This window comes from Thermobia domestica, chromosome 2 (assembly GCF_964235325.1).
Source record: "Thermobia domestica chromosome 2, izTheDome1.hap1.1, whole genome shotgun sequence".
Classification (NCBI taxonomy): Eukaryota; Metazoa; Arthropoda; class Insecta; order Zygentoma; family Lepismatidae; genus Thermobia; species Thermobia domestica.
The window spans coordinates 79,632,283-79,660,244 of NC_137455.1; the positions used below are offsets into that span (position 1 = coordinate 79,632,283).

The window sequence follows — 27,962 nt, forward strand, 5'->3', positions numbered from 1 at the left end:
TTTATATAAACTCTCCTTAGTTTACTTCACCTTTGCTTGTATTACCGTGAGAGGTTTTAGCACTGTTTGGTAACACCTCAATTGCGATAAACATAAAAGAGTTGAAAAGAAAGAAAACGAAGTTAAGGTGACGGTTGTGGTATAACGTGACACCGTGCAGGTAATATGGGTTATTTTTGTAAAGTTTAGGTTTAAAATTTAAATTGTAATACTTGAATAGATTTTACTATAGGATATTTGCAATCGTTACTGTATGTTTTATGCGTCTGTCTGTGACCTTATTTAAATAGTAAGAATTTACTTGACATATGTTATCGTTCGGTTGTGGTGCGTTTCTGAAATATTTTGTTACCAGATACACATTTCGTAATTAACATCTGTCAATAACACATATAGCGGTAGAGGTTAAGAATATCCCAGCCATCAAACGCATACAGGTTCAGTATAAAGATGCCATTAGGAATAACTTTTCAGAAATTAACTTTTTTTTTTTTTATTGCACAGATCGGCGTATTAGTGCCCTCTCGAGTACAGGTGAAGTTAAAGGGCTACCAGTAATGTGACTATAAATATTGTTTCGTGTGATGATTGTCGCGTATACCTTAGAAATTTGTATGCTGTTTGCAATTTTCCATTTTTATTAGTTTTAAATCTGGATTCTAGACGTCCAAGTTTAAGCGTGACAGCCCCGAATTTGCATCATATGCTCCCGATTTAATTTTTTTTTTCTTCAAGGCCCCTAAAACCCCCGGTTTTTCTCCAAAAGGGGTATGTTTAGTACAAGGGGTCCAGAAGCACGTAAAAAACGCAAAATTTACGGGAGAAATGAGTGGTGCAAGTAGTTAGACGTAACATAACGTAACCAAATCCAACCTAACCTATCGTAAGCTAACCTGAACTAACCTAAACTAACGTAATATTAGTAAAAATTAGCGAAATTCTATCATTTTTTGGAAAATTATGCGGGACTCCTACACTAATATAACATAAACTAAACTAACCTAACGTAACCTAAACTAGCCTAATCTAACTTAAACTAACCAACCCTACCGCCAAATAACCGAATGTGAACAGAAATCACCAAAATTGTAACATTTTTTAGAGAAAAGAGCTGGACCCCTTCTGCTAAACATAGGCCCTCCAAAACATCATTCTTGCGATATTAGAAAAAGAAAAAAACAGAGAGAGAGAGAAAAGAGTCATCGATACTAAACTGATAGAAGTGATCTACTCGGTTTGTAATGTTATGAATCGACATAGTTTGCGTCAAGTGTGCGACAAGTTGTCAGTTACAGTTAATATGTGGAGCCTTGTTGTGGAATCGGGCATTTATTCCGAAGTTGGGCGTCCGCTTTCGCCACGTTTTTTCGCGGTTATCTCCTTTCCACACTTTCTGTAATTTGTTATTAGGTTCATTAATCCGTGCTCTTCACAAACTTTTAAAAGATTTTGCTCATTATCAACGTATTGCTTCACAAATGTTAAAACTGTTAGTTCATTGCTCTTGTACATTCGCCATGTTGGTAACATAAATGCTCGTTTCTTTCCCACAATCCAACTGTTCGGTTACCTTGCGCCAAGTAGTTCCCTCCACTCGCCGTATAGTCCTATGTTTATAATCACTTATAAGCAGATTTTAAGACAGTTTTATATATTATCAAGCATACAAACGATCAAATTATCTATATCTTTCCTGTAAATTTTAAAATAATTGTTGGAAACGGACGCCCAACTTTGGAACTTAACCCTGGAGTCGTACACACTTTTACGTTATTACGAATCTCTCCATGAAGATAACTTTAAATGGGTAAATTTTACAATGCACGCTCCAGTTAATAACCTTACGCAAGCCTAAGGGCAGACTTGTAGGCAATTCATTCATTTTCGATTCGTTTAATGATTCGCATTCCGATTCCAAAGAACTGAGGCAAGACTTTACTATGGGCATTTCATTCAATTAACTCTTGCAGTGAATCGATTCCTTAGAAACTGATTCCACGGAACAGTTTCCCAACTGTTCCGAAGAACCAGTTCCTAAAGAATCAACTTGAGAAAGGTTCTAGAACACTGTTCTATTACACAGATTACGAACCAGATAGGTTCCTTTCTATATGCGATTTCACAGAGAAAGGAAACAACCTGCTTCATAATCAGTCTGGCAGAGCAGCGTTCTAGAACCTTGCACCAATACCTCACTTAAAAAAAAAAAAAACCTACAAAAATTTGCACGTAATATAAAACAGAAATCGCGTTAAATCATACTACAAGGAAGGGCAAAGCAGAAATTATATTTTGGAATACACTGTACCACAAGGGGGGCAAGTCCCCCTAATCCCCTCTAAACCAAAAAATATATATTGAAGTAAATTGTACTACAAGGGGGAAGGGGGGCAAACCCACCTACAAAGTACTACCTACATATCAAAACTTAAACAAATATATAAAAGAACAACATACTTGAGACTAAACTGAAGTGTACAATTCACCAATATGCTTCATAAAAATGAAATATTTTCAACAATTCTCGCATCCTTACAAAATTTTCGACACCATAGATAATATGCAAATTGCAACATCTTGGACTCAGAACCATGAGTACAACATAAATTTCTTTTTAAATGACACCAAAGATTCCCTATACAGTGAAACCTGTCTATGTTGGCCACAATCGTTTCCATCGAAAAGTGGCCAACTTAGACAGGTGGCCAACTTACAGAAAATAAGTGTGATTTGTGTATTTTTAGAATAGGATTTCTAGTATTACTTGATTGTAAAATTTTAATAAGCAGTGCTACTTATAAATGTATATAGAGTAATCATAAAAATATACAGTACTAGAAAATATTACTATAGTATGCAAGAGCGCCGATTTCTCTGTAAATTTTGGGGGGGGGGGAGAATTCAGATGCAGAAGGTATATATATTAAGATTTTAAGACAAATTGCACTCAAATTATACCAAATATTGTATACTCATAAATAAAATAGTCTCCCTCGGTCTTCCCCAGGATCGGCGCTCTTGATAGTATGTCTAATATATATGCATACCTTTCTCTTCCTGAAAACTAGTCTGGTACATTGGATTATTCGGATTGAAAATACAATAACACAAACAACCATGAAATAGAAGTGTATGTACGCAGTTTATTGAAGTTGATATTATAGCACACTGAGTTATTCAGATTGAAAACAAGTTATAAATTGAGAAATTCATATGCAATTTATATGACTTCTTTTCAGCTGTTACTGAATGGTGGTTCATTCTAGATATATTTGCTTTATTCCATTTGTCAGATATGCACATTCTAATATTGTAGTTAACTACCTCTTGTTAATGAGCCAAAAGTATTTCCCTCGGAGCAAAAGATGTTTTGAGAAAATCTTGAGGGAATTCATATCTCAAAACCTCCGTTACCTTTTGACATGCAGTCAGGTGCCAATAAATGACAATTGAGCTTTAACCTTGAGAATTTTCCGGAATTACTAAAGCTTCCCACTGATGAAAGGAGCCGATATAGCTAATGGTTTTACCAAAACAGACAGGGTAAACAAATACGTACAACCATTTCCTGAATTCCTGTACGTGCTTTTTCTTATTCACATCTTCCTTCACCACCCTTTTATGAGAATAATGTTCTGGCCATTGACCTCCAAGAACAAATCGTGCGAATCTATGCTTCTTTGTGTCCAGTCAAAAATACAGAACATCTGCCTCTCATATGGGAATTCGAAAGATTTAAGAAAAATAACAAAACTGTATTTTCGTGGCCAAGATACGCAGGTAAATTTATCATTATCATCATAGGGTAAACATTGCTTCAGTGTGGCCAACTTCCAAGATAGACAGGTGGCCAACTTATAGAGTAGTAAGTAACGAATGTCTTATGGGAAAATGCAGGTTCAAGACGAACTAGGCCAAGATAAGCAGGTGGCCAACTTAGAGAGGTGGCCAAGTTGACAGGTTTCACTGTATTTTGCGTGTAGGCACTACTTACTGGGTCAACGAAGTTTGAAGAATGGTTCACAGTCAAATGATGCCATCCATCACTACTTAATGATGAATACTCCATCCATCAATCAGTTATAATTGTGGAATTAACATTAACATGCCTAGTAATAACTTCAACTAAATTTCTGCCGACCTCTCATTATTTGGACATTCACTCAATTAAATATCTCCTGTCTCTCTGCAAATTCCACCTACAATCCACACTTTCTTCTTTCGCCTTCCAAAATTATATTTTCCCCTTCCAAACAGTGCCTCATCAATCTCTACTGTCAACCCGGGTCCACCAATAACAGGAAGGTGATCGTCTTAAAACAGCTCAAAGCACACATCTCTACAATAATTTAGCCAATTGGAAACAGTTCTCGAACTGATTTTCCCTTGAAACGAACACTCATTAATAATATTTGCGTAGTTAGTAACATCAGCAACGAACATGTATGATATTAACAATTTCGCGAACTTGCAGCTTCGAATGACTGATAAAAGAACTATTTCGACCAGAAACTTGTTTTAAATATGCATGATATTTTATTTTGTGATACACATAAGAAACTTTCAGACGATCACCTCGAACTACAGTACCTAACTTACATCTCCTTTCACAAACGTTGCAATCTTCATCTAACTTTAAAATTCCAATTGAGAAACAAAAGCAGTAGCTATTTTTTTTCTCACTATTTACCACCAAAGCTCCTAGTCTATACAAATTTAAATTAGCGATTTCTTCATCCTCATATAAAATATCAACACCGTTTGCCATTAAACCGCTCGCGAAAACTGTACTTAGCAGGGAAGAGAGCACAGTACAACCTACAGCAAAAGAGAACAAACAGCAGTGACACACCACGCCTACAAACACACAACCACATGACGTCACACCCTACATTCCATACAAGAAGAATGGAAGTACCACGTACCAGAGAAATCACGTTCTAAAGACGATTCACATCAACAACCAAATCACTGAATCAAAGAATCAAATGAACGATGAAATGCCTATAGTAAAGACTTAACGGAACTGATTCCTCGCAGTAGTTCCTTTAATGTTCCGAGGAACCAGTTCCTGCGAAACGGAAATGGGTTATAGGAGTCATGGTGGTTCCTCCTGTCAATCTTTCACTAGTTGTTTTAAGCATTGTTTTATGAAGTAACGAAAAATGTATTACTATTCTAATTTCCAGTCCTAGAATAGTCCTAAATTAATTAATATTTCGCCATTACTCGAGCAGAGCATTGGTCCGTTGGTTCTACCAAATTTTGACACATTCTTACATTTTCAAGTTAGGTTAGAGCTTTGTATTTCTTTTAGCAGAGCATTCACTCAATAAGGAGCTCCATCACCACTTGCAGATTGACTTCAGGAGGGCTCAGTACAAATACAGTGTGGATGTTTAGCATAAAACACGAACCAACTTGTGCTAAATGACCACTAAAAAGCATGAATGGTATCTAACCGAGTCAGAGCAGGAGCGCGGCAGGCAGGCCCAAGTGGCAGCGAGGATGTGCGTCCGTAGGGAGGAGGCGCGTCTGGGACAGGAGATGTACACATAGACGAGGATAGTGGAAGAGCATACTTAAACCTACAATACTTTCACTATCACTCAAAATTCATTTGAATATCTGTGCATTGACAGTAATTACTTACTCATACGTGATGGGTTAACATGGCCATAGATGCCGAAAGCCCAGAAATCTAATTCCTAATCCTAATCTATTTTGTCCTTGAAACAGTGACTACGCAAACTTTAATTTCTTGGAAGGGAGAGGGAGTAGAGCGCAAGCGGTGGGCCAGAAATGTTTCTTTGGATAGCAGCTATTTTTTTGAATACTGAAAATAATTGCTTTATATTACTTAACGACTGATATTTTAATCAAATTATTAAAATGATGGATGGAAACAAAAAAAACATAAATAACCCGTTGAGCAAGAGGCGTCTTTCCAACTATGAACCTTGAACGAAGAGTCCAAGTTGTGAAAAATGATTTGGTCTTTATGTGAATAACTTTCCTAATTAACAAAGTCACATTTTAAGTGGCCGAAATGTTCATAAAATCTTGCTGATGTAATCAACAGAATCAGTGCTTATGCATATTTTTATATTACTTGATATACATTACAACAAATGTCTGGTGGGCAGGCAAAGCCACTGGGGCACTTTCTTTCTTTAGCGTCGTCACTGCCTTGAAGTAAGTGTAAGCTAAGGTAATAAGAGATGGTTTAAAAAGTATTGAATCTTTGGAGGTCAAAATTGAGAATATATTTATTGTGATTTGTAAATAACATTATAAAACCACATAAGCACTATTTTGTGCGATAATCTTCTGCCATTTTTCCGCAAACGCCATAATCTTGTCGCTGTAGAACTTATATGGTTTCTGGTCAAAAAATTGCGACATGTAACACCAATTATAAAGTTCTGCAAAGACCGAAACAAATGACGGTCTGACGGTGCCAGGGCCGGACTGTATTGTGGATGTATTAAAACCTTTAAGCCAAGTTATCTCACCTTCTGACGGGTCGTTAAAAATATATTGCGGTCTGGTGTTGTCAGCGTGGTATAAGACACTATTTCTGTTGACCACTTTCCACCGTTTCTTAAAAAGAAAAAGCTAGGTATATTCGAGCTAATTGTCGGCAGTACAGATACGAGTCTGTTGTTGTACCGGCTTCAGCAGTTCGTGGTGCACGATGTGCTTGCAGTCCCACCAAACGCACCATAACCTTTATGGGTGTCAGTATGGGTTTTGCCACAGACTATAGCTCTTCTCGCTTCGATCACAATCTTTTTCGCACATTATTGTTGTAGAATATCCACTTATCATTTATGATAACCCGTTTTAGAAATGACTCTTGTTCGTTACGTTTCAGTAGAGTATGTAGGTATTAACCCGATGGAGTAAATATATTTGAGTCAAATCATGTGACACTCAAAGGTCGAGCTTCTTTTGTAGCCTAACCTTCTCCAAATTGCATAATACTGTTTGGTAATGGATTTTAAGGTCATTCGCAATGTCATGCTGGTCTTGCTTGACTTTCGGGGAATATCATCCACTTTTATTGTGATTGGTTGCCCATTGCGAAGAGCATATTGAACATGGGTCATTCCACGTTTAACCCACTATCTCAGATTTGGATGAAATTTGGTAGAGTTATAAAACTTTTTATGCTAATTGCAAGTATGTAAATTTTATTGCAATAGTATCAGCGGTTCAGAAGTTATTGCATTTAAAAAATAAGAAGAAAATCCATTTTTTAACAGTCGCAACATATTTCCCCGTTTTGTAAGAACACTAAAAAAAATGACATTTCGCTTCCTATTAATGCTAGAAACATGATTCTTTTTTTTTTTTATTTTAGATTGTCTTGAAGTTGTTGACTATGAAACAAATGAAAACTTTCCGTAGAGCTGATAGAAAATTTATAGTCATTTGAAAGGTAACATTTTGAGAAAAAAAAGCAAAAAAAAAAAAAAACTAGAACGCCATTTTGTAAACTTCAAACCTTTATTTCTGAAAATACCCATCATGGATTTCATTGAATTTGTTTTTGTTTGAAAGCTTACTACATCTACTTTCACATACAAAAATTGTGATGGGCCATCCAAGTATTGAGGAGATATCTAGTCATTGTTGCCACCTGATTGCAAAATAAACTTTTTCCAATAACTTCCATGCGATTTAACATACGTGGTGTGATTGGAAAGTTTTAAAATAGTTGGCAGCACTGCTCAGGAGGAGTAGATATAATCGCCCGTAAGCATGGGAGCGGTGGCTTTGTGTCCCCTTGAGACATGTTGAAACATGCACCGAGATATCTTTATTCAGTACGGCGTAGCAACCAGTTGATTGCGGGCGTATGTGTGTGTGTGTCTTGGCGTGTCTTGGGAATACTACAGAAGTGTCCTTCTCCGTCTGCGCGAAAATGTGCGGCGGAAAAGGCCTGACCTCTGGAAAGAAAAGAATTGGATGCTCCACCACGGCAATGCACCAGTGCATTGTGCGTTCTCAATCCAGGAATTTTTCGCCAAATTCAACATTCCTGTGCTTCCGCAACCCCCATATTCCCCAGATTTGGTCCCGGCCAACTTCTACCTCTTTCCTAAATTAAAATTGTCATTGAAAGGGAAGAGATTTGACTGAATTGAGGACATTCAAGCAAATACGGAGAGAGTGCTTCACGCCATCACGGAAAATAATTTTCAGGATTGCTTCCAGAAGTAGAAACACCGTTGGAATCGGTGTGTTCATTCAGCAGGGAACTACTTTGAAGGAGATCCATCATAATAGACTGTAAGTACTGCCATTTTTAAATTACAAGCCCAGTCCCAAAACTTTCCAATCACAACTCGTATACCCTCCAAAACGTATAAGTACTCTTCGGTATCCTAGAAACACGTCTGTGAGCATTACCACTCTTCCCAAGCAACCCAGTTGTCAGGGTTGTTTGTCACAGCGTTACACGTATCTGTGTCACATTTTGCAGTAAGCTTATTACATCTATTTTCTCTATACAAAAATTGTGATGGAGCATCCAAGCATGGAGGAGAAATGTGGAGTTTTGAAAATTTATAATTAAGGGGGAAAATACAATAATCTGAACAATAAATGGGCATTAGCTTTTTAAATGTTAATCAGAATAACTACCAGAGAAACAAATATGATAAGCCTGACAGTATTATAGACCTACATGTATGGCACATAAAAATAATCTTCGATTTTGTTGTAATTATATATTAACATGAGGTGCTTTTTGTAAACTTTTCCCACATTGAAGTAACTACTTTTAGAGACTTTGGAGATAACTGGTATGTTCTGCCAGTAGCAGTTGTTATATTCACTTTACCTAAGATGTGAGTAAACAGAACACAACAGGAATCGTTTTCAGCCCAATAAAATGAGGGAGATGGATCATGGGAATGTAGGAATTTTACTGATGCATCGCCTTCATCACTATTCACTAACTAAAATCTTCATCCAGACTTGTACGCTTTGCTCCAATCTTGATTGGACTAAGTTTTATTCGAAACAATGCATTGCACATGTTCCCGGAATAGTTGTTGCACTCAGAAATCTTTGCTGATGTGTGGCACGAACAACAGGCATTTCTTCTTTGTGCACAAAGAAAAACTTGATGCTTATGATTTCTTCAGGGAAATGAAACATTAGGGCACATGTATTTATTTGATCAGACAATGGCTCTGAAGGCTTGCTTTTGTCACAACCCACTTAACAGTCCCACGAATTTCATCGCATGAAGAGTTTCATGGTTGTATATATATATATATAAGTGGAAGTAAACATTTAAGAAGACTTAGTAGTTTTTATATTGAGCTCCACATCCAACGTGAAATATTCCAATCCGACATTACCAGTGTCTGTTTGAAAGACTGTTGGTACGTCATGTTCCATATCATCAAAAAGAATGGAGCAACTTTTGTGTTGAATAATCGTAATTAGTTGGAGGAATCACATTGGGATACAACAGTTTCCTTAATTCTAACATTACCAATATATACTACATTAGAACTGCAGCATAAGACTTTACTTGTTATAGATATACTAGCCCTCCGTTGTGTAGTATAAGCAGTATTTGGAAGATGTTGAAATGCATTCACTAACTCGGATTTTTGGAAAGATTGGGAGTGTTGAACCATGTATATTTTTTCTAGTGTCATGGACATTTTCAAAGAAAGAAAAAAAAAGACGAATTTCGCTACTGTTTGGAAATGAGAGCAGAGTGAATACGAATTTTGAGCTCTACGTACAGGTTAATAGGGTGACGAACATATAGTGTTCTTTATAATTGAATATATATATATATATAATATTATGTATTAAATTGGTAGTTCAGTAATTAGGGGTATTTGCTCCACACAATTTGGCATATTTAATGTCGCAGGCAATAATGCAAAGTATTAGATACGTCTAACGCTATGACATGCAATCTAAAATTGGTTGGCAACCCTGATAACTGGGTTACCGAAGAGTATTTATGCCATTTTAGTTTGGGGGGGGGGGGATATATTAAATCGTATGGAAGTGTTTGGAAAAAAGTTTATTTCTCAATATGTTGGCAAAACTGACTGGGATACCTCCTTAGTCCTCAGTGCTTGATGGCCCATTGCAATTTTTGAATACTGAAAATAGATGTAGTAAGCTTACTGCAAAATGTGACACAGATACGTCTAACGTGGTGATAGGCAACCCTGAAACTGGTTGGCAACCCTGACAACGGGGTTGCTAGGGAAGAGTGGTAATGCTCACAGACGTGTTTCTAGGATACTGAAGAGTGCTTATACCAGTTTTGGAGGGTATATCTTAAATCGTATGGAAGTTATTGGAAAAGGTTTATTTTGGAATCAGTTGGCAACACTGACTGGGATATCTCCTCAGTGCTTGGATGGCCCATCACAATTTTTGTATATGTGAAACTAGATGTAATAAGCTTTCAAACAAAAACAAATTCATTGAAATCCATGATGGGTATTTTCAGAAATAAAGGTTTGAAGTGTACAAAATGGCGTTCTAGTTTTTTTTTTTTTTTTTTCTCAAAATGTTACCTTTCAAATGACTATAAATTTTCTATCAGCTCTACGGAAAGTTTTCATTTGTTTCATAGTCAACAACTTCAAGACAATCTAAAATAAAAAAAAGAATCATGTTTCTAGCATTAATAAGAGGCGAAATCTTTTTTAGTGTTCTTACAAAACGGGGAAATGTCATGTCGCGACTGTTAAAAATGAATTTGCTTCTCATTTTTGAAATGCAGTAACTAATGAACCGCTGACGATATTGCAATAAAATTTACATACTTGCAACCAGCATAAAAAGTTTTATAACTCCACCACATTTCATCCAAATCTGCGATAGTGGGTTAATTTTCCCCAAAATTTTGTTTGAATTGACGTGGAATGACCCACATCAAACATTTGCATAACGAAAGAGACTGAACCATATTTTTGTTGTTGCTTTTGATAACGTATCATACCCATAAACAACACAAATTTCTTCATGACCCTGCGCAGCATGTGCGTCTTGATCGAAATAAAATTGTAAAATGTGGCCCAGTTTTGCGGAAAGTTTATTCATCTTCACGGCACAATACCTTATATCTAATCTTTAAGAATTCCAACGTGCATCTACTATCATCAACTGCCAGCTGTCAAATGGCGTTAGATCTGACTCTGCTACTCAGGTACCTTGAGATGTGGGACATTAACCCCTTCTCATGCGCAAAAGGATCACTAACTTTTAGGCTATCTGGTGGAAAAGAAGGAATGTTTCAAAACGGAGATGTGAATATTTACATGTCCCGTGGAAAGAGCTAAGAATTTATTGTGTAATAGTACAGGTTCGAGGATGACTCAGACAATGGGGCCTCTTTTTTAATACTGGTTAAATCCATTTAAGTTTTCATGTATTTCCGTACTTTTGGGATTTAAAATTGCTTCTACAGGGAAATAATTGTATAATTATTGATTTATGTCCCAACACTAGTAGAATTATTCGCATTTCACAATTTTAGTGAGAAATTCTATTTCGAAAATTATCATCCGAGTTTTTGTTGCACTACAAAATAAAAGTGTAGAAGAAAGAAGTAGAAAGAGGAATGAAGGAATTCTATCTCGTAGTGAGATAAGTAACTAAATTTTCTTAAACGATTGAACTTGTGAAAGATCTCTTAAGTAACCTTTCTGGTGCTTGGATATAAATTATTATAGATATTATTCGTTTGATATGATCTTTTTCAAAGCTAATGTTCAATTACTGGTGCAGATTTCAACAGGCTTATTTGCTTAGTGAACGATGGGCGAAAACTTATCCTCGATAAAAAATGTATTCTTTTTGTAAAGTTTGGCTGTGAGTCTGTTTCTTTCATTCAGTTATTCGTAAGTTTATTGGTGCCCATCAGTAATTTTAAAGTCATTGTTTGTTTTGCATGTGAGCTGATTATAAAATGGTTGTGCTGTTTACATTCAAAATAGTGTGTAATGTGCTTAAGTACTACTCACTTTAAATATCATATATAGGTTTATTATTTACTCTTTATAGTTTCTTTATTTCTGTACTGCTGCGTTATTTTATATCCTATTTTCTGTGTATTCCCTAAACGGTGTGAAGAGTATTCGTACATCAGAAAAGAGATCGGCAAAGTAGAATCGTACCATGAAACTAAATGAAAATTTTGTTAACGTTACTCGCTTGTTTATTCTATTATAGTATTTTTCTTTTCTAGGTTATCAAATAAGCTTTCAACATGCCACTCTCGTGTAGATTTTACAAGGAAAAATATCCTGAAGTGGAAGATGTTGTGATGGTGAACGTTCGAAGTATTGCTGAAATGGGAGCATATGTTCATCTTTTAGAATACAATAATATCGAAGGAATGATTCTTCTTTCAGAACTTTCCCGACGACGTATTCGATCTATAAATAAGTTAATTCGAGTGGGCAAAACAGAGCCAGTTGTTGTTATTCGAGTTGATAAAGAAAAAGGTAAGCGAACTGCATTTTTAAAGGTAAATTAGTACGCTAGTTCTTTGCCTCGAAGATTTCGAAAGGCATCCCTCATTTGTACGGAACCAAAACGAACCTGAAGCGAGTTCACACGGACAAAGCGATCACTCATAAACATGCCATTCCTGTAAAAACGCTGATGCCAGCAAAATGGTTTCGTCATATTTGGACTTTTACAATGGCGTCTTGAATCTCGCTGGCCCATACCGTTAATGGCCTGTGGAAAACCTGCAGAGAGAAATGGCATGAAACTCTTGTGCCTCTGGTCCAATGTAGAATGTGTAACAATCCAAATTTTTATTTGTTTCGCTTCAGACTTTATTAAAATAAGCTCTGACATTTCTTTTTAATAGCTCTGTCTCAGAGAAGAAAAAATAGATTTAATATTTCTGCCAAATTGAAGAAGAGGTCGTAAGATGACATTATGTTTAGTTTTAGTTAATTGAATGGAATTATTTAATGAAAATATTAGAATAGCAAGTTCCCGTTATTAAATAATTTAAATACTAAAAGTTTTACCCAATATAAACTGCAGAAGTATTTGTAATCATAAAATATGTTTTAACAAAATTATAATTTACTACTTGTCCAGAAGAAGAAAAAAAGATATATATGCTGTTGTTGATTTGAAATGAAAAAAAAAAAAAGATATAGGTCTAATTAAGTAACAACGACAAAATATAGTTGATAAATGTCGTTAAGTTAAAATAGCTTCTTGACGGATAAATATAATGATTTTATGTGATCCTGTCAATAGTTAAGGTTATAAAGAGTTTGAAGTGTTTATTGTAAAATGAATAGCATTATAAATATGTTCCAGTAAATGAGTTTCGGGTCCCCTCAACTTCTTTACCTCACTGTATAATGTAATTATATTCTCTGGTATATCTGTGTACAGGTGTTTTGTCTGTTCAAGTAGATTAATAAAATGCAAATAAGGTGGTTAATTTCTGACGTTGAAGCTGTAGTTTCATTTGGTTGATAGAATTTTGAAGTAGTGTAGAAGTAGATGTGTATATTTCTGACATGTACTGGGTGGCTAAAAGGAATATATTGGAGTTGACGAGTGATACTAAATATGGATTCCATCTATAAAGAGTATTTCAGACTTTCCAATGCTCCTATATTTCCTATTTTTCCTATATATTTGCGTCTCTTCCTATAAACTCCTATATTTCCTATTTTAATGAAACCTTCTATATTTTTGTGGCATTGCTACTTCCACTTGTAAAAATAACATAAGGAAATAAGATGTGGGTGCTCGGAGGGCCAAAAGAGGGAATTCAGGGAGGATGTGAAGCGATTCTGCATTTGTGTGGTTTCAAAACTGCTTAAGAAATTACCTATATTGAGATGGTTGTTGAAGTACCTGCAGTGTCTACATCCACTATTCAGAAAGGAGATTGCTTGTTTATCCCTTGCACAGAATTTGGCGAAAGAAATGAAGCATGTATTTGCAGATTGTAAGAACATCGATGTCTTCATGGACGAGTGGAAACTCTATTCTGTGGAGCCAGATCCTTTTTACACTTTTCTTATGGTCGTTGCTTAGTATTGGTAAGCTACATACGAAAACACTAAGAAACTCGTATAAAATTTTGCAACGAGATGATTACCCACCTAGTTATATATAGAGTAGAATGTATGTTCATATTTTCATGTTATATTGGTGTAATTTCCATATTTTTTTTTCCTACCTATTGGGTAATTGAAATGTTCCTTCCAATAAGTAGAAATATTGTTATATGAGTTTCTTTGTTCCTTGTTCTTTCAAGATGTTCCAAATGCACAAATATTCCTTCCAAAATGTTCCAGGATATAATTGAAATGTATCTTTTCCACAGCTTCACGAAACCTATATTTTTTTCGTCGTGATTTCCTATATTTTTTCTCATTAGCATTGGAAAGCCTGGTATTTCAAGTTCGAGCCGATGTTATGTAGAACTGAGTAAAATAAGGGTTGGTGTTGAATCCGATATAATTAATTAGTCACGCTGTTGACCTTATCTTGGTGATCGCCGATGTTAATATGACTGCACACTTCCTCGCAAGTTTACTTTGATAATGCTTATGTCATCTAAACCAGTGTTTTATATATATATATATATATATATATATATATATACATAAAGGGAGACGCCTTGTAATCCAGAATACCATATATCTCCATAATTACATTTAGGGATTCCAATCCAAAGCGATGTCGTAACCCCTTTATTTTAAAAATTGAAGTCCGTATTTTCTGTGGGTGTTTTAGAGAGGATAAAGTGACGTTACAAATGTTGCAGTGGAAATTGCAGTTTTGGGCAGTAGCCTCTAAAGCTGATGGTCTGATAGAACACGATAGATGGTGGCGGCTTTTCATAGTGTAAGCACACTTTGAAAATAGGTCGGATATAAACCCGATTAGCTTTTTGTATACGTAATAACAAAAACAAAACAGATAACCCTCTACACACATAGACCTGCTTTCTGTAAGATAAATACTTCAGAAGAAAACATACTTGTTATCAATTTTATATATATAATATATAAAATCGAAAAAATATGAAATGTATAATTTTGGTTCATAAAATTGGTTTCTTAAAACCCCTTTCCGATATTGACTTGGCTATGTGTTATTCCGTCATAGCATTCAACATGCTGAAAATCCATACACAACTGTATGCTTTGTACACATTTTTTGTTCTCTCCTTTCTTTCTTACATTTTTTTCTTTCTTTAAGATCAAGCAATAGACCATTGTAATTCAGCGCTCAGCACTTCTGTTTAATGTTTCCAGTATCCGTTTTTTTTCTCTCTAGATATTATTGAGGGGTCACGATGGCTCAGTTGTAGAGTGCTTGCTTCTGGAGCATTGGGTCCCTGGTTCACTCTCAGACCATGCGGGTTTTTGATGGATAACATCCTGTCCGTAGGTTTTCTCAGAGTTCTCCTGGTTTCTTCCACATTCTGATTCCACTAGTATTTTAATTAATCATCGGTCTTTGCCTAAAGGGTGTAGACGTTGAACGTTAAAATTTAATTTCATTTTCATTGGACAGCAGTAGAAAAGGAAGTCGCCCAGGATATATTTAAAGTTCCGTGTTCACATCCACTATCCTGGGAAACACGTTAAAATGACTAGGCACCGGATTTAAATCCGGGACTTCTCGATTGAGAAGCAGGAACGCTAATTACTGTACTATCATATGCCGTCTCAACTCTGTGAAGTCTGATCAGAATGACAATACTTTATGAAAAACTGTATATATATTTATTTATTCTATTAATATTATTATTATTATTATTCGGATTAAAAACAGTGAAAAATCTTCCCGATAAAAGGCTTTCCAACACTGTAATGGTTATTAATAAGATATCTAATTTTACGTATGACCATTATTCCCTTTAGGCTAAAGGAGACGGGTGTTTAATGAAAATCAGCGAGTATGAAATAATCGGTGTGAAATAATGTAAAAGGAAATGGGAGAATCCCGAAGAAACTCAAGAACACATTGTTGTCCACCACTAACTCCCGTGACCAGGGACCGAACCAGTCCCCTCGCACTAAAGGTGAGTGTTGGTGAGTCACCGTGCCCCTTCCTCATTAAAATAAGTAAATCGTAACATGTTCCTATAATATTAAGTCTTAACTTCTCTCTGTTTCTCTCAGGCTACGTAGATCTGAGTAAGCGAAGAGTATCGTCCGAAGATGTAGAGAAATGTACAGAAAGATTTGCTAAAGCGAAAGCGGTTAATTCTATTCTTCGTCATGTAGCAGAACTTCTACATTATGAAACAGATGATCAGCTGGAAGTGCTCTATCAGAAGACAGCGTGGCATTTTGAAGAGAAATATAAGAAAAAAGCATCTGCATACGATTTCTTCAAGCAAGCTGTCTCGTAAGTATCGATCGGATTAGCAGTGCTTGATTATTTTCTTAAAATCATGTTTTCTCCCCTTCCTTTTTAAATAGTGAGTGTCAATAATTTGAGCTAAGATCGGAAATAGGTTCAGTGAATGAGATCTAGTGGGTTAAATAGTGGGCCCTATGTATACCAGGTACCCCATGTAGAGTGAAAACTTCAGAAATAATCATACATTGTTATTTAATATTAACATACTCGAATATGGTATCTTTTCCCGTCGAATTTCCTCTAAAGGTTTTCCTTATAATAGTTATTATTTTCATTTTCTGCTTCTTAATGTAATTTAAGGTATGCTAAAGTAATATCATAGTATAGGGCTTAATTTGTTTATATAAACATTCGGGTAAATGCTTAAAAAGATCTGTAAGGAGTTTTTGAGAATGTTTGGCTAAAAGCTCATCTATGTTTGATGATTAGCAGATTTCTTTTTCCATAATGCAACAGAGTAAAATAAGCACAAATGATCAGCCAACTCAAAATGTACTTTACTCCTTTAAATTATTATGAATGTTTTATAAAATCATATTAAACATTGAATTTTTGCTGACAGCTGTCAGCATTGTCAAGACTTAGGTAAGGCGAAGTCTTCAGTGGGGAAAGGCTAATTATGATACCCTATCCTATACGTATATGGGTTTAGTATCGTGTAGTTTAAAACGTTGTAAATAGTAAATAATGGTTTAAACGTGAACAGTCGATTTATGATTTAGTGTGTTATATTGAATATTTGAGATTTTATTAAAAGTTTAATCAGTATGTGATATATGATGTTGCTTTTTAAATTGTTAGTCAAATCTTATATGTATTTTATTTTATTTTTAACGTAGTGATCCGTCTATTCTTAATGAATGTGGCTTAGATGAGACAACGAAGGAAGTCCTCCTGACGAATATCAAGCGAAAGTTAACGTCGCAGGCGGTGAAGATCCGAGCAGACATCGAAGTAGCCTGTTACGGATACGATGGCATAGATGCAGTGAAAGCAGCACTTAAAGCAGGATTGAAGTGCTCGACTGAAGAAATGCCTATTAAGATTAATCTCATTGCTCCTCCATTATATGGTAAGCTACTAAAAACTTTTGATTTATCTTTGGAAAAGTGAAATTGGAGTAATTAGGTAACAGTTTCAATGAAAAGTTTAGAAGTGGAAATAATTCTGCATAAGTAGAGAAAATGGAGTTTAAACAAACTTACGTAGAAAATGTGAATTGTGTGTATTTCTCTCTGTGAATGTGTTATTTTATCAAAATATAATTCAATTGAAAGTACATTTCACACTTAACTAGCAAAGACTTGAAATAAATACTTTTTTCATCACATTATTTTTATTTGAAATACTAACTTGCATACTATATCAACAATTCTTAGTATTTTCACAACAAATCTATAGTATAAATTTTAGGTGCAAAATTTATACTGTATATATATATATATATATATATATATATATATATATATAGTATGGCGCTAAATTCGTTGTACAAAAGCAGAGGAATGATTCCTGAGAGTAAAACAAATTAAAAAAAGTTCTTATAAACATAGGGCGAAAACCCCATCGTTTACGTGTTATAGGCTGCCGAAAACATGAAAAAATGAATTCTAAAGGTCCATAGCTCCAAAACTATGGGACCTACTGTAGTCGGCTCAAGACTTCACTTAGAAACTAGTATGTGCCCTATCCAAAAACACATGTTTTAGAATCCTAAGGTACTCACGCAACAATTTTTATGGAGGTAGTTGGAGAGTACTCTATATCATAAGCTCGTAGTCAAACTTCCTCTATAAAAATTGTTGTGGAATCACCTCAGGATTCTGAAACACGCATTTTTGGATAGGGCACATACTAGTTCCTAAGTGAAGTGTTGACCCGACCAAGATAGGTCCCATAGTTTTGCAGTTATGAACCTTTAAAATTCATTTTTTCATGATTTCGGCAGCCCATAACACGTAAACGATGGGGTTTTCGCCCTATGTTTATCGGAATATTGATTTCAGGAATCACTCCTCTGCTTTTGTACAACGAATTTAGCGCCATATTATATATATATATATATATATATATATATATATATACACCCACTGAATTAAGCCTCTGAAAATGTCAGCAGGGAAATAGGTGGGCGAAATATCAGGATCAATTAAAGAATCAACGCAATATAAAAGTTAAAAGATTTTATTTCTTTAAATTAGTTAAATTACCACAGTGATTCGTACAGCAATTTTATGGCAATTCTAGATATAGTCGGGGTGACTTTTTAACTGCTGGAAGATTGCAGATTGAACAACTTCCTATTCAGTTTGGAGTTTGGCAAAGGACAACTGTATTCCGTAAAAATATTTTGTATAAAATAAATCCTATTGTGGAATATTTCGGAAGTAAAATATTCCCTCAATCAGAACTCCGAAGTGGGACCAATACAAGGTCTGAAGAACAAAAACTAAGCAAGACAGATTTAGTACATGAATGTTGAAAATCTGTGCAAAGCGAGAAAATATAAGGTGCTAAAGAAAGAAGTAGAAATATATAATGTAAACATATTAGGTCAGTGCGCATGAAATGTTCGCCCCACATGCATCATTTAAAAAGGCCAAATAAAGGAAAACTACAATACCTGGTTAATGAAGATAATTGCAAACGATTGGATTCTGTGGTGAAAGAAAATCTTGAGTTAGCGATGTGAAGAAATCCTCAACCGCATGTTGCACGCCCGATCATTAGGGGAAATATTCCGTTCCAAGAGGTATTCGAGATGCCTGAAGATGGTAGTCAGTGGGAGAAACGTTAGAAGAATACTGTGAATGGGAAACTTGTTTCATATTGCAACTCATGGATGGCCTCCTTTGAACATCATTTGTGTACACATTGTCGTGGAACGTCTTTTGAACATTTTTGGGTGCTTGCGGGATAAGTTGCAGTTCATTTCAATAGGAGTTCAGCATTGTAAGGATCAGCAGTGATAGTTGCGCTTGCCTGAGAAAGATATGATGGATCAAGCGCACAATAGCTCACCATACCAACATCATTATCATCTAGGGGGTTTGGAAACTTGGATATTTATCAAGATGCAGCCACTGTCCTGACCGGGAGTTCGTATGTTAATCACAGTTGTAATAAGTTTACTGCTCCGAGAATTGAAGAGACTCCTGCTAAGTCAGTGGTTGACAGAAGTGACAATCCGATGTAGAAATCTTCCAAGTTATTCCATACACTCAAAGAGCTGCATACGTTCAGACGACGATTCTTATTGGCTGATGTCAACTCGTATCGCACCCATGAGTCCAGTTATTGCACTCTACCGGTTGCATAGACCCTCTGAACGACAGTGGTATGTTGTATGCCTAAGTCGTCTACAGCGGTGCGAACACTTTTGCAAGTATTCTTCCAGTGTTCCTGAGGACCTTATCCGAACATAATGTTGGTCGGTGCCCACGGGGCTGATTTTGCAGTACTATGTTAACGGAACAAAATGTGAAACCAACAATGAATGATGTATTTCTGACCTTAATGCGCTGTTGTTTTTGCGGCTTGTTGTGTGGAATGTCCCAGTTTGAATTTGTGAAATAAATCACTCTGAATTTTGTTCTCCGTGGTGCAGTTTTATTCGACCATGTTCAACAGCACACTGCCTTCTGACTGTCTGATTACTCCAGCTTGTTTGCTGGACTGTACTGAGTTGTGGCATTAGACGGATGACCTTACTGCATTTCGGTATTATGTTGTTGAGGTGGGTTTCCACTAGACGTCAGAGAGAATGCTTCATTTGCACCAACTTAATACTTAGTGCTTCAAGAACTTTCGTTGTTGATACAGTATTGTGAGGCAATTTAATAAGGACAATGGGGCGATATACTAACCTCACATTAACCAGCTAAGAGCTTTCTGGCTGGCCATACCCCTTCATTGACTCTAATGCCAAAATATTTAGTTTTAAGTGGTAATTTGTGATTTCGTGTTTATTTTCAGTTATGACCACATCAACACCAGAGAAACAGGATGGTTTGAAAGCTCTGAATAATGCCATTAATAAAATCGAAGAAACTATAACCGCAAGCGAAGGTGGACAGTTTAGCATACAAATGGCTGTAAGTATATCAAGATACATATTTGGTCTAGGAATTAATTCGTGCGGTTGGTACGCACACATTGAAGCTGTAGTACAAACACAAAATACATAAATACCTTAAGAAAAATATTGTCCATCGCTAGCCACCACTTTCGCCCATCTGTCAGGCAATGTACGGATTCCGTGGCGAAAGAAGTCCTCATCCTTGGAAGCGATCCAGTCAGAGACCCATGTTTCGATATCTTCTGAAGAAGTAAACCGCTGTCCAATCAAATCGTTGTTCATGCAATCGAACAAGTAGTAGTCCGAAGGAGCAACGTCTGGTGAATACGGCGGGTGGGGTAAAACTTCCCATCCGACATTTTCTAAATAGGTTTTGACCGGTTTTGCGACATGTGGGCGAGCGTTATCATGTTGAACAATAAGTTTATCATGTCTGTTCTCCCATTCTGGTCGTGTTCTGGCCAGAGCTTGCTTCAAACGCATTAATTGTCGTCGATAACGTTCTCCATTCATAGTTTCACCCGGTTGCAGCAGCTCATAGTACACCACACCTTTCATATCCCACCATATGCACAGCATAACCTTTGCACAGTGAATATCTCGTTTTGTTTGTGATGGACCTGGTTCACCTGGTTTCACCCAGGCCTTTTTTCGTTTAGGGTTCTCGTAATGGATCCACTTCTCATCACCCGTAATAATTCGATGCAGAAACCCCTTTCTGCTCTGTCGTTGAAGCAGCAATTCGCAAATGGTTTTTCATCTTTCAACGTCTCTGTCTTTCAATTCATGTGGAACCCAATGTGACATCTTTTGAATCATTCCCATGGCTTTCAAGCGTTTGGAGACTGTTGTTTGATCAACGCCTAATGCTGCTGCAAGTTGTTCCTGCGTTTGACACGAATCCTGCTCGAGCAATGCTGTCAATTCTTCGTCTTGAAATTTTTTTGGCTGTCCAGCTCGCTCTTGGTCTGCCAAGCCGAAATCACCACTTCTAAACCATGCAAACCACTTCTGACACGTTCGCTCAGCTAGAGCATGGTCACCATACACTTCCACCAAAATACGATGACTTTCAGTCGCACTTTTCTGCATGTTAAAGTAATGCAGCAGGACACCCCGCAAAAACACTTTATCAGGCACAAATTGCGCCATGTTCACTTAACTATTTGGTCTAGGAATTAATTCGTGCGGTTTTTAATAAAAATTGAAGCTTTATTTCAAAAACAAAGTAAATGAATACGTTAACAAAAATATTGTCCATCGCTAGCCACTACTTTCTCCCATCTTTCAGGCAATTTACGGATTCCGTGTCGAAAGAATTCCTCATCTTTTGACGCAATCTAATCAAAGATCCATTTTTCGATATTTTCTGAAGAAGTGAACCGCTGTCCAATCAAATCGTTATTCATGCAATCGATCAAGTAGTAGTCAGACGGAGCAGTGTCTGGTGAATATCGCGGGTGGAGTAACACTTTCCATCCGACATTTTCCAAATAGGTTTTGACCGGTTTTGCGACATGTGGTCGAGCGTTATCATCTTGATAAATAAGTTTATTATGCCTGTTATTCCATTCTGGTCGTTTTCAGGCCAGAGCTTGCTTCAAACGCATTAATTGTTGTCGATAGCGGTGTCCATTAATAGTTTCACCAAGTTTCAGAAGTTCATAGTACACCACACGTTTCAAATCCCACCATATATACAGCATAATCTTTGCACAATGAATATCTCGTTTCGGTTGTGAAGGACCTGGTTCACCTTGCTTCACCCAGGCCTCTTTTCGTTTAGGATTCTCGTAATGAATTCACTTCTCATCACCAGTTACAATTCGATGCAAAAATCCCTTCCTTTTCTGTCTTTGAAGCAGCAATTCGTAAACGGTTTTTCTTCTTTCAACGTCTTTCTTTTCAATTCATGTGAAACCCAATAAGACATCTTTTGAATCATTCCTTTGGCTTTGAGACGTTTGGAAACTGTTGTTTGCTCAACTCCAAATGCTTCTGCAAGTTCGTCCTGCGTTTGACACGAATCCTGATCAAGCAATGCTTTCAATTCTTCATCTTCAAATTCTTTTGGCTGTCCAAATTGCTTTTGGTCTTCCAAGCTGAAATCACCACCTTTAAACCGTGCAAACCACTTCTGACACGTTCGCTCAGCTAGAGCATGGTCCCCAAACACTTCCACTAAAATATGATGACTTGCGGTAGCACTTTTCTTCATGTTAAAGCAATGAAGAATAACTCCCCGCAAAAACACTTTATCAGGCACAAAATGCGCCATTTTCAGTTGAAGAAAAAATGTTGTTGTTTCCGCTTCAAGCAACTGACATATACTAAACAAGATGCTCAATGACAGTAGTTTTCAACGCATGTTTGGATCAACGAAACTATGGGACAATAAGCTAGTTACGCCATCTTTTGTAAAACCGCACGAATTAATTCCTAGACCAAATACAAACTGGTGTTGTTGACGCTTTAATCCACTGCCCTATACTACGAACGATACGCGATGACAGGGGTTTGCAACACATGTGTGGATACACGGAACTGTGGGACGCTCCGTTCGTTGCGCCATCTCTTGTCCACCCGCACGAATTAATTCCTAGACCAAATATATATAAAACAAAACGTTGTTTTTTTTCTGTTACCTATTTTCGTATTAAAATGTAGTGTACGAAATATAATGATGCACAGACATGTATCCTTCGTCTCTTGACTTTCTTAAAGATATATATATATATACAAGGGCGGATCTAAGGGGGGGGGCTACGGGGCTATAGCCCCCCCCCCTTGACGCTCAGGTTTACACTGGATAAAATGGGCTTCAATTCTGCTTAACACTGGATAAAACGGCAAATTATGGTTTAGCCCCTCCCTTAATCATATCCTGGATCCGCCACTGTATATATATATATATATATATATATATATATCGAAGGTACTTTGCAGCTACCTCGTATCTCAAAAACAAAACTTAATTTTACAGAAGAACGAAAGTTTGAAAAAGTTAGAGATTAGTTGAAAGTCAGCTGATACGAGTTATGAATTACGATAACAAATTGACTTCTCCATCAGAAAAGTCGCTGACTTTTAACTAGTCTCCAACTTTTTCAAACGTTTCTTTTCTCTTGTAAAATTGTGTTCTTTTTAGATACGAGGTAGCTGCAAAATACCGTATATATATGTTATCACATAACCTTGCTCAGGGTGTTATTGTGTTTTAATATATATATATATATATATATATATATATATATATATAATTTCTAGCAAATTTATATATCGTGCATACAACTTTTAATGCAACCTTATCTTAGATCTATCATTTACTGAATCTTATCATCTATAAATTAGTAGTAGATAGCTTCTTAAAGAAAAGTGAACGATTAAAGAACCAAAGTACTTTTCTTATAATGATTGGGACTTCAGCTATTAATAAAACCTATGCCATTAAGTGGAGTATGTCTAAGAAAGCAAAAGAATCTTTGGCGTCAAAGGCATAGCCAGCACAGGCAACTTTTTTTTTTCTCGAAGTAAGACATGTTTAAACACTAAATACAGTAGACTTACCTTTGTACCTCGGATATATCCTATTCGTGCTGGATAATTTCGATAAGCGCTGTGATCTTGCCCACCATCACGTCACGAGACTCCCTCATGGCTATGCTAGGTAGCATACACGCCTTCGACACGGGAGACTTTAGTTTCAATTTCCGGTACGAGCTCATATGTTTTAGATTCCATATTAAGCTGTAGTTGTCGTCTTATATAGCCTTGGCACTGAAATGGGACGTTAGAAAACAGTAAATATATAATTAGCAGTATTAAAAAAAGGTACAATATAAGTCTTGTTGCTCGACATTCCATGATATTGCAAGGGGGAAGAAAAAATTAAGATAACAAAATTTAAACATTGTGATGCTTCATATATCTCATTACCACCACACTTCATCTGAAACCTTAAAGGATTCCCGATTCGTCCTAAAGTCGTTTACAGGAGACTCCCAACCTCTTTCTTCCATGTCCACGGTTCTCTACAGGTGTTGCTGATATAAAACAACCCTGGGTTTATAATCTAGGAGTGCATAATATAGGCAACAACAAGGCAACCAGCCATCTTTTTCACTAGGGTATCGCTTCGCGAAGAGCTCAGGAAATAGCATGTAAATAGCACCTTACCTACTAAAATATTTCAGAAGTCATTTATTCGACGGACATCGTCTTATTGTCTGGAGTGGCAGCTATGAAAGTCAGAATAAGGATTTTAAAGTTGCTTGTATGTAGATGGACACTGTCAAAAGAGATCATCTTCATTTGAAATAATTCAATACAAATTCATGGATAGTTTCCTGCCTAATGACAGTGACCTCGCTGATATTGAGAGGAACTTAAAAGACAATCCACAGGTATTCCATCGAGAACAGTACAGCGAAATGATTTTGCACTCGAAAGCAAAACAAATTTGAAATAGTACAATTGCAATACAATGATTTTGTTAGTACAAAAAATCTTGAATATTCTCGTGTTAACGGAGGAAATGATTGTAATGGTAATAAGGTTCCGTGGCTAAAATTTAAGGAAACGTGTGTTGAGAGACAACAAACAGGAATACTTTCGTACAAAACCTCTCACAATGCTACGGACTACTATCAAGTGAATCTCAATCGAAACATTAAAACTCGTCCACGAAACATGGGTATTTTTACTCTCCCATTATTTTATCCATTGGGACATCGTATCAGCGAAGCTAAGCAAAACGACTTATTGTGCCTCGTATATTTCGTTCCTCCAGTGTATCACAACAGCTTCTGCCAACAGCTGATAACGATGAAGATACGCTCTAAAAAGGCGAAAGTGAGTTACATTATATACTTTGATCTACAAGGATGCGCTATGATTTCTCATTACTGTTGATTTTTTATTAGTATATTATTAAATATTTGTTGTTAGTTACATTTATTTTAGTTGCGTGTTATGTATTAGTTGTCACATTATTAAGAACTTTGTAGTTTCTGCCAGACTGAACCATCTCCCATATATTTGTACTAAAGACCAACTTTAGTGTTTTTAATTGCTGCCAGACTAAACCATCTCCATTTAGTTTTTCTCTATGTTTTATTTCAATCTGAAGAAATGTGATATCTATGATACTTTGACAAATAAAAAAAAATCAATGGAAAACAGTTAACTTTTTTTCAAATTCATCAGACTTGCGAGTAGAATGGAAACTTTACCTCTGTTTCTTAATTTTCTACTTCATGGATTTTTTCCACTGTGTTTCTGCACCATCTAGTTGTAAATGACGATGCCGAACAAGATCATTGGCACTGCAGGAATGCGCCAGAGATGAGACGAGAATTGATGCTATCACGTCTCGTTTCGTGTCAGATTTCCAGACAAAACAAAAAATAATACGAGTTAAAATACATAATAAACAACTAAAGTGTTAGAAATTTGCAATATTTTGATCAGTATCCAGCAAATGCCATAAGTTACGACGGAAGCAAGAGGCAATCGAAGACAATCGATGAACAGACAGTTGACAATCCAATATTTTTCTGCCCTTATAAGAAGACCAAATTTAAGGTCATTAGTTTTTTGTCTTGTGAAATGTTGATGTTTGGGTACTCGTTAGTCTCGCCCTCATTTTTTTGGAAATATTGTGAAATAATCATGTAATTTCTGTATGTAAGTACTCGTATTTAGTACTTAGAGAATTCCACCTAGTGAAATAGTTTGTGTTGACAATATGTTCCCTTTTCTGAAACGGTATGTCTTAGGTTCAATTATAATTTCATTGGCGCAGATAGAAACTAACCAATTACAAAGATTGTATCGTAAACATTTAGTTCAGTAAGTAATATTTTGTGTTCTCTAGAAAATTAAACAAAGAAATTTTATTATTCTTTTCTTTCTGAACTATTTTGCAATAATGGGGATGACACAAGAACGATAATGTCAGATTGTTTTATACGGAAAAGACCGGTGCGACTATAGTTGTTATGTCACAAGTAGGTGTCACCTGCTTTTGCACTATCATATACACTTAATATATTTATTGTATTGGCATATATTTACTCGATCTCGACACTTGGCTGCATGGTTAGCATGCAACCCAGATTCAATTTCCGGTAATAGCTCATGTGGTTCGGATTTCACATTAAGCTGTAAGCCCACGTAGTATATTGCTTCGGTGGATCCAGTGTCCAAACTCTTACCTCTTTCGATTCACATCAACGATCACCGGTACTCCTACACTGCTCAAATTCCCCTTCTACGTATCCCAGACATCTCTGTTTTTTCTTTATCTTTTTTCGTAATTTACAAGACCCAAGTTGACACAGTTGTGGTTTATGCATTTAGGGTGATGTTATAATATTGACATTTTATTCAGGGTGATGGCACAATACAGAAACCCTGACACAATAGTCTCATACTTGTATTTTTAATTTCTGTGGAAAAGAAAATCTGGAATAGTCTCTAGAAGAGTTTCTTGTGAATGCTGATATATACAGTATATATATATATATATATATATATATATATATATATATATATATATATATATATATATATAATGAAGGTGTATTTGTTTTTGTACTAATTCGTTATAAATACTGTTCCACTACAGCCTAAAGTTGTTACTGCGACTGATGAAGCTGAGCTGGCCAAGCGAATTGAGCGTGCTGAGGCTGAAAATGCTGAGGTTGCAGGAGATGATGATGAGGACGAGGAGGCTGAGGCATTTTCTGGTGAAGAGGACGGACGAGGAGGAGGAGATAATGACGAAGATGAGGATTGAACGAGCTTCCAATGGGAAGCCTTCGAGGAACCAGGTGGCGCCACTTCACAGTTATTAAACAACATGGCTGTGGATTTTGTTTATATGGTTTAATAAAAATTCTTGAAAAATCACAAATATGCTAAGTTTCTTTAAATTATTTTAGGACTCGAAAGTGAACAAACGTAGAAAAGCACGTAAACTTTTTTTTTGTACATAAAGGTAACAATAGTTAGCTTTGTTTAGTAGCTACAATAGCTCTGTTTAGTACGTAAATATGCAGAGCTATCTAATGCAGTATTATAGTAGTAGTAGTTGCATCTTTTATACCACTTATCTTTGGATACATCTTATTCGCCCTTTCTGTTTTATTGATATATTCTCACTGGATCGTGTTAATATTAGTCAATAGTGGCCACACAATATTACTACCCCCGGGCCTCAAAGTATACAGGGTTTAATGAACTATACCGACAAACTGTAAAAGGTGATTTCTTACGTCAAAATTTAAAAGCTCATATGGATCTATGGGTAAAAGTACATCATTTCAGAGCTAGGGACGTCGAAATGTCACCACGGCATGGCGCGTCCTCAGGTTGCGGATCGAGGAGAAGGCAGAGGTTAGCTGCGAATATACTGAATAAGCAGTCGCGGACAGACGACTAGGAGTGGTCCTCCAACTTG

The 27,962-nt window shown here is 36.2% G+C and overlaps 1 protein-coding gene across 3 annotated transcripts; it reads left to right on the top strand.

Annotated features, from left to right (window-relative positions):
- eIF2alpha (eukaryotic translation initiation factor 2 subunit alpha) lies at positions 1 to 27,416 on the top strand. Of its 3 annotated transcripts, none has more exons than XM_081742790.1 (6): positions 1 to 160; positions 12,245 to 12,503; positions 16,179 to 16,407; positions 17,262 to 17,494; positions 20,398 to 20,516; positions 27,129 to 27,416. In XM_081742790.1, the coding sequence occupies exons 2-6, from the start codon at positions 12,266 to 12,268 to the stop codon at positions 27,297 to 27,299; spliced, it is 990 nt and encodes a 329-aa protein (XP_081598916.1). In that variant the 5' UTR covers positions 1 to 160; positions 12,245 to 12,265; the 3' UTR covers positions 27,300 to 27,416. The 3 variants fall into 3 exon arrangements, with proteins under 3 accessions (XP_081598916.1, XP_081598925.1, XP_081598932.1); XM_081742799.1 differs by lacking the exon at positions 1 to 160 and adding an exon at positions 265 to 289; XM_081742806.1 differs by lacking the exon at positions 1 to 160 and having other exon boundaries at positions 12,229 to 12,503.
- The last annotated feature ends 546 nt before the right edge of the window (positions 27,417 to 27,962 follow it).

Bases quoted from the DNA above. Each gene is read 5' to 3' on its own strand.
- eIF2alpha (XM_081742790.1), top strand. From the start codon at position 12,266: ATGCCACTCTCGTGTAGATTTTACAAGGAAAAATATCCTGAAGTGGAA. The intron at 17,495-20,397 runs GTAAGCTACTAA...GTTTATTTTCAG, and splicing joins CATTGCTCCTCCATTATATG to TTATGACCACATCAACACCA. The intron at 20,517-27,128 runs GTAAGTATATCA...GTTCCACTACAG, and splicing joins AGTTTAGCATACAAATGGCT to CCTAAAGTTGTTACTGCGAC.